Below are 7,895 nucleotides of genomic sequence, written 5' to 3'. Positions count from 1 at the left end.
AGAGAGAGAGAGAGAGAGAGAGAGAGAGAGAGAGAGAGAGAGAGAGAGAAGATGGCTGTATCTTAGCCGTTTATGAATTTATACTTTAACAATTAGGCATGTTTTATATATGACTTTCGCTATTGAAATCCTGCGTGTGGCCTATCTGCTTCTTTATTTACTGCGTTTATAATTTAAGTTACGTTGTTGTGATTTTTAAAGAAAGAAAAGAGTTTCAAGTTTTATTTTATATCCAATTATACGATATATTATGTTTTCAATTTATATCTGTTAAGAAAACTAGACAAATTTACGAATTATCGAATGTTAATTCATTTCTGTTACAATAATTTCGATAGTGAAAAGCAAAAAGTTCCAACTTCTTGTCCTCAGCTTGTTTTTTTTTTCTGGCAGATTCATTCAACAGTTCCTTTATGTGCGCACAGTGCGTCCAGATGCATGTCGATCGTGTATGACATAAATATGCATCACGGGCTGTTCCGCGCTTACGGAGCGTTACTAACAGGGTCTTAATTATGAATGAAAATAATACGCGCGCTTCAATCTCGAAGCACACTTTCCTTGGCGTCAAGCCATCCGGTTCAACGACTCTCGCGGCAGAAGCTTGCGGAAAAATATCGTGCTCGCATGAGGACGAATATAACGCCGTTAATCACAGGCGAATAATTTGTATGCTTGCTTGTTCCTCACTCAATCGCACTGACGTCACTAATCATTCGAATAACTCTAGTTCGATTAGATTTTTGTTAACTAAAAATTGAATGGAATTTAATCAGGATTCTTTTCACAACACGTCAATTTTTCGAATTAAATGTCAAAGTTCAGAAAATATAATAAAGTATATACGAGAGAGTCTACTCTCTAAATCTGAATCAGTGGATAGTCACTAATTACCCAGTGACATACTTTGCGCTGATAATCAGTGAAGTTCAATTAAAAAAGGAAGAACGTTTGAGCGTCATATAACTAAAATATCGATATTTGCACGTTAAATTCAATCTTTCAATATTATATTCATTAAATTTAAGCATTAAAACAAGGTTTAATTAGATTACATGATAAAAATTAGCTATGTTAGGGATCTCACGTTTAATTCACTGATTACCAGTGGCATATATACTTGGCACTGATATCAGTGATTCAGAGAGTATGTAGACTCTCTCATACATTTCCCTAACAATGTTTCTCTTTTTTAATCTTCTTTAATTTTTTCAACGACTCTCTCTGAATTATCCTGCGCACAGATAGAATTTGGCGCGCATTCTTTTTTTTTTTTGTTTTGCACAATGGAATTCGCCGACTTGCCGAGTCTGCGGGGCAAAGGCGGTGGGATTCAGGAAACGACATTATTGCGTAACGTAATGATCTGGTAATCGGTCACGTGGATTTGCGTTGGACCGGGCCGGCCGCAAATCTCCGCTACGTGACGAATTCCGCTGCGAGCGGGTTTTGCCGCGTGCCTGCGCCTGCACGTGAGTGCACCATCCGCACGCGCGGCGCTAAGCTCTTCGCATTAGTTCGCGCGCTTCAGCGATCGACGGCAGTTTGTTTGCCCCTGTGGCGTACAGTGCGTCGCACCTCGCGCCTGCACGAGGACGAGCAAATCGAACGCACAGCAATGCGCTGCCGCGTAACACCTCATTAGCGTTCGAGGAAGTAAGGAGCTGCGCGCCGCCCATCGCGAGGCTTCTTTCGCTCTTGTAACAACGGCGGCAGCAGCGCCCGATCGAAAAAAATTACACGCACACCGGTTTTTAATTATACTCATTAGAGATTCTTTTTTATCGACGATCATTATTTTCAATGGAGTTTTAGAAAATATGATAAGGATATTCCTGCAAATGTATAGCACGCAAAGAGCGATTTTTTTAATTATAAATAATGGAAAAACTTTTCTATATTACTTTAATTTAAAAAAAAAATCTGTATTTAAATTTAAGAGAACACACTTGAAAATACAGTCTAAAAAAATAGCGGAGTCTATACCATATGTGTTGGTGTTTGAAAATTGACACAAATATGATGTGGGTTTAACATCATGGGTTTGAAATCCACATCATGTTGGTGTTAATATTAACATCAACATAGTGCGGATTTAATACCCATGCGATGTCTATATAATTCTCACCGTTGGTGTTAATATCAACACAATGAGAATTATATAGACACCGCATGGGTGTTAAATTCACAGCAGAGGTGTTCAATCCACCGATATTTTTTAGAGTATATATATCGTTTGACAAATATATATCAACTAACAATAAGACATCAACAGAAAGAGACATATCTCGTTTTATTCATTGTTTTCAAATTAGCTTTTAATGTGTAATCTTAATAATATTTTAATAAAAAGCCGAGCTCGCATTTGTCCTTCACGGTTGCAGATTCAGAGCCGCCCGTAAATGTATTTTGTTTTGCATTAGCGTGTGCGTGCAAGGATGTACATATCGAATGCACGCCCCCTCCGTTGCTGTTCGATGTTAATTGCGCGCAGTAATCATTTTAACATACGTACCAATTATGCGAATGCTATTTGGATTACATTTGCATCGTAAAAACTCCCGCTACCACTCTCCAGCGCAAAGCGCCATTGTAGCATTTAATATAGATGAAGTTTCTAATCTCGCTAATTAATCCTGTTTTATCTATTAATAAAACTTATCGGTCGCATTATAAAGCGCCCGTCGCAATTATCGATAAAATTCGCGCCTATCGCGCGACGACATTTTTGTTAATATATATTTTTAGATATCTGGGCTTATCGCGTCGCACGTGCCTAGGACTATAATTATGAGTATCCTTCTCATAATATCGTCTCGCCACGAGTTTCGTTATGGTTCCGAGAGATTATTGTTATCGTTGTTTCGATGACTGTACCCAAGTATCGCTTCTTTCAAGGCTGCGCGCGAAAAGTTTTTTTTTTACAAGATACACGTGTCAATCTTTATGTGCAGAGTACACTGCAAAAAACGAGCGACGCAAATTCGATTAAAAATACAGTTCAAGCCTGCAGCAAGGCGATCGTACTGTATTATCTTACTGTACAACGTTTTTTTATCATTTGGAAAATATAAATACTAAGAAGCTAAAAAAAGGAGCATGTACGTTATCATCTTTCGTTAAAATTCAGAAAAATTCGCAATAGTGTATTTCTAGAAAAAGTATATTTCTTTAAATTATAAATTATGTATCTAATAAACATATTCTTCAAAGGAATATCAAGTTAATATCAAGGAATATCAAGTTAAGTTATAATTTAAGTTGATTCTAAAATGAGAACCATTTTGTATATACCAAAAGCGTTTATTTTCGCGTTTTCTTTCGACACTTCACGAATCCTTACGTTACATTTTTTAAGAAAAAATTCAACGCTGATTCTGGTATCTAATAAAATAATTCGAGCGTCAGGACGAGGATGTGAATCTATTGAAAATTCTCACTTCAACCGCACACCTCCCTGGAGAGAGAGCAACAAGTGAGTAAACATCCGTGCCACGGATCCTCGAGTTCGTGCGAATCGTCGCCATGCGATCGAACTAATCGGACAGCAATATGCGGCCTAAAGCTGCCAACGAACGGCAGAAATGTCGTGACACGCGTACGTCCGACTGTTAAGAGACGAAGCCAGGATCAATGACGCGTGACTGCGTCGGATTCGTTGAAAGTGTGCTGGAGAATATAATGGCTGAACGAGAGAAAAGGGAGAGACGCTCCCCTTCGCACTCATTCACCCCTGAACAGAACCGGCTGCTATTTTCGACAGATCGACCTTTCACCCCAACCCCCCCCCCCCCCATCGTAGAAATGCTGAAACACGAACGAGTCTAAATGGAAAATACGTGAATGGAAAGTTACGAATACGGAGGAAAATGTAACTGGCTTGAAAAAATGTTTAGAACAATTAAATCTTATCTGAAAACGATGAAAAAGAATATGAGATAAAATTAAGAAAAATGAGAAAGATACTGCAATCAGTAATTGTACGCGCATAGAAATTATTGCATGTCGAACTTTTTTCGTTGTTGAGTGCATTCGATGAGTGCATTGAAACCCAGCCAGTTAGTTGCAGCGAAAAACAAAATCGTTACGCGAGCTGTCTGTCGACGTGCTGATACGGGTAAAAACTTGCTGATTCTGCAATAACATTCCATATAAAGACCAACAATAACACACGACGATGACGGGTATGGAAATTACGCAACGTAAAGCTGTACTTATATTTTTAACACTTCTGTCAGCAGTGACATTTTGCTTTTGACGGATTGTATTTCCTTATCGAATTAACTCTTCTACAAACACAATATACCTATTTGTAGATCAAATAAAAACATGATACTGATTACAGCAAAGTTTTCATTCAAATTAATTATTTAATTTAATTCTTATACCTCTTTAATTTTTGTTCCAGTAATTTCATAATTCAGTACATTAATCGATAATAATATTATTGAAGATATACTAAAAAATCTGTTTTCAAAATTTATCAACTATCCGACATGTACAATATTTTTTTCCTTTTTATGCCAAAATTTGTCGATAATCGAGCTATTTAAATTCAAAAGTAATTTGTCCGCTGCTCTCTCTTTTTTCCTTTCTTTTTTTTTTACTGTGTCATCGCGAAACAAGTACATTCTGCGAATTGTTGGCACCACGTCAGAATGACTCGACTGATGAATTGTAATGTGACGAGCGCTAATTAAAGGTGTACGAGATGTTAAGACGGCAAAGAGTGTACGCTTTAAAATCTGCATATTCACGAAAATATCGCCGCAATCGAAATTCGCGCGAAGTACAATATAGATAAAGGTCATGAAAATTATCAAGCCGATAACTACGCCGTAAAAAATATTTTTATATCATATGTTTGCGCATAAAGCACGTTTGAACGGTTTAAAAAGATAAACAATGTGAATAATAATCCGTTCAATCCCAACATATATTTTTACGGATAAACGGGAGGGAACATGTAAACTGAAGAATTACACGCTACGCGCGCATATAAATGTACGTGCTCTCTAAAGAAAGGGAGGAAAAAAAAAAATATAACGACACACACACTTTGCCAAGGCTCGAAGTAATAGTCTTTTTACCTCCGTCTTTTCGACTGCGTCTCCGTGTGGGTCTGCTGGATGTGATGGGGCGATAAGTCGGGCCCGTAAGACAGAAGTTGACTTCCTGCGGTGACGGGACAGGCGGGCGGGGGTGGCGGTGGCGGGCCCAACTGGTAGCCCATTGTGGCGGCGGAGGGGGGCGCGTAGTGCGAAGGGCCCGGTCCCAGACCGACCCCGTAGCCCGCGCTTCCCGCCGACCCGCCCCCGTACATGCCGCTGCTACCGGGATACTCTATTTTGGCGGTATTTCCGGCCAGTCAACTCGATTACCGGAGTAAAGCGCGTCACTCTCGAGAAGGAGTCTGCACTCGGTTAACTCGCCATACCGTTGTCGCGAGACACACTATCGCAGTTTCACGGAGAGCGTCGTTGCACCCCTCTTGTATCGTTACCGAGCCGCGCTTAAATTACCAACTTGTCGTCCAATTGTCTCGAAATTATTCACCGATGCACTTTTGTATCTTCTCACAAAAATACTCGTACGCTTGCGTCCATTGTCAACTTAATCAAGTGTGTTAATCACAGCTCTCTTAAATCACGACTTGTCTCGTCTTATCGCGCCAAAATTGTTCCCGGTGCGCTTTTGCACATTTAATAAAATTTATAATTTGATACACTTTTCTGTTAGAGATCCCAAAAGTTTATTGCACGATAAATTATATTATTGCGGTAAATAATTCATTCACGCGAATTGTTTTCATTCACAGCTTCCACATACTCGCACAGTATCCATATCTGTATTTCCTTTTTATTATTAGTTCATTATATAGACTTCGAATGGACAAAATACGCGCTAAATGCATCGTAGTCTTCTAATCCTGATCGGAGAAAGAAATTAACGATAAAACGCGGTGGTTTTCGCCCTCATTTCTTTTATCGCATCTCGTCATTGTGTTTCGATCTTTGCGAAATACACAAAAAATATCTTGACGGTTTAATAGCTCGAGTGCACGATTTTGAGGTTCCTGATACAGAAACCTGCTCGACTATGTTGCGCTCGCCTTCCACCGAATTATCTTGTCATCTCTTTACCTGGAGCAAGATGTAGATCTACCATCGGTCTACCAACGAAGCAGTTTTATACTTGGCGTTTCCCTCTTCAGTCAGTTAGTCAGGGATACTTCAGTTTCGAAGGCCTTTGTATCTAAATTCTACTCACGTTCGCTCGTGTACTTCTTCACTGATCTTGAAAGAGCGCGGTGGTATATTTTAATAGTAATTTATACTTTAATCATTTTATATTCGCTTATGTTATCTGAACTCCTCCGAAAGTTATACTAACATAGTGACGAAAGAAACGTCCCTATCGATAACGTATAAACTCTTGCGAGTGGAATTTTCTATTAAAGATTAATCATTCAAGACTACGTATGTTTGGTCCACGAATTGTATGGCAATCTTGTGAAGAAGCTACAGATAAGCAAAAACGGCTGTTTTATCTGGGACTGTCCCTACATTTCCCGGAATCGTTTATCTGCGACTGAGAAGTTCTCACACTTTTCATATGTCCCTTTTCTCGACATACGCACGAATTCCAATTTTACATCCGTTGCTTTTATCTACTCCATTCATATATCACAGCGAATTGTCGAAGTTAGCGCACAAGGATGTGCTCTGTTACTGTTGCAAACGAGCGACCTTCTTTCCTGCACCGCTGGATTTCGCCGGAATTCGAATAGAAGAGTCTCGCTTCTCTCTAAATTCCACGTGTTCCGCTAGTCAACGCGACGGCTCGATTAATCGACCAAGAAAGAAAGTACGAAGAAGCAAAAGAAGCTCATTACGGAAGTACACCTCTGGCGCGGCGGTGATTTCGGTTTTCGAAAGCGTCAAATCCGGCCACTTTCACGAGGTGGAGTCTATTCGCTTGCCAATAACAAGCTTGCCCGCCTACGCTCTATTAACTATTGTTTGTTTCGTTTCTGCTCTTCTAGAAACACGACCGTCTCGTACCACTCACGGAGAAAAATCTTCCAGTCTCCCCGGCCAGGAATTGATCGCGAATCCGAGGACGTCACGAGATTCTTGACCTTGTCGGACCGTCGTTGCACTCGCGCCGAATTTTGCACGCTCCTTTCGTCGCACTGCAGCGTATGATCCACAAGACAATCGTACTAATCTTTCTCTCGCCTCGCGGTTTTCTCAGAGCGACGGCCATATCGCTGAAGCGGTTCGTATCGCGTCGCGATCACTTATCCTGAAGTATTCAAAGCCATTCGATTGATCGCACGACGAGTTAAGCGTAGCAAATTAGCTTATCTTCAAACGAAATGGCTGTAGAGCAATTTCCTACGTGATCAAAGCTAGATCTCATCCAATCCTGTTGTCTTACAGGAGATGCGTCCTGAGCTTTTATTCTTTAAGAATATTTTTTCATCTGTTTTGTTTTCTCTGAAAATCGTCGTATATTCAGAATATAGGACAGAATCAGGATCCTGGTTGATCATGGAGAACCTAATCGTGCATACTCAAATCGGTTATTGTATCGGAAATTACATGGCGAACGGTGATTATTGGGTCTGCGTTTATCTTTTGCAATCAACGTCGAAAGTTGAAATCCTACGTTAAGTTTATTTCATCGTAAAATGAACTCTTCGCTCGTTCGAGATCAACTCGGCTGAGCTCGCGTAACAAGAAACGCACGCAAATCACGGATGCGTCAAATTCCCGCGTAAAATTGCGCTAAAAAATTCCTCAGCAACATCGTGATTAACTGTAAAGAATGAGTCCCTTCTCTTTAAAATCTTTAATGAATTTAATTACAATAAAAACGTGACACAGATG

General features: G+C 39.9%; 1 protein-coding gene across 5 annotated transcripts in view; it reads right to left on the bottom strand.

Moving 5' to 3' along the window:
• Positions 1-7,895, bottom strand: part of LOC108752568 (aryl hydrocarbon receptor nuclear translocator homolog) — a 40,899-nt gene that overhangs the window by 28,726 nt on the left and 4,278 nt on the right. For 2 of the 5 annotated variants that reach the window (XM_018493471.1, XM_018493472.1), the window contains exon 1: positions 5,091-5,829. The exons of 1 other annotated variant lie outside the window; for it this stretch is intronic. In XM_018493471.1, the coding sequence (XP_018348973.1) occupies positions 5,091-5,323 (233 nt within the window). In that variant the 5' untranslated portion in view covers positions 5,324-5,829. Of the gene's footprint in view, positions 1-5,090; positions 5,831-7,895 lie in introns of those variants that run through there. 2 more of the 5 variants (XM_018493473.1, XM_018493474.1) reach the window with 2 other exon arrangements.

This window comes from Trachymyrmex septentrionalis, unplaced genomic scaffold (assembly GCF_001594115.1).
Source record: "Trachymyrmex septentrionalis isolate Tsep2-gDNA-1 unplaced genomic scaffold, Tsep1.0 scaffold60, whole genome shotgun sequence".
Classification (NCBI taxonomy): Eukaryota; Metazoa; Arthropoda; class Insecta; order Hymenoptera; family Formicidae; genus Trachymyrmex; species Trachymyrmex septentrionalis.
This window is presented reverse-complemented; position numbering and strand designations above follow the sequence as displayed.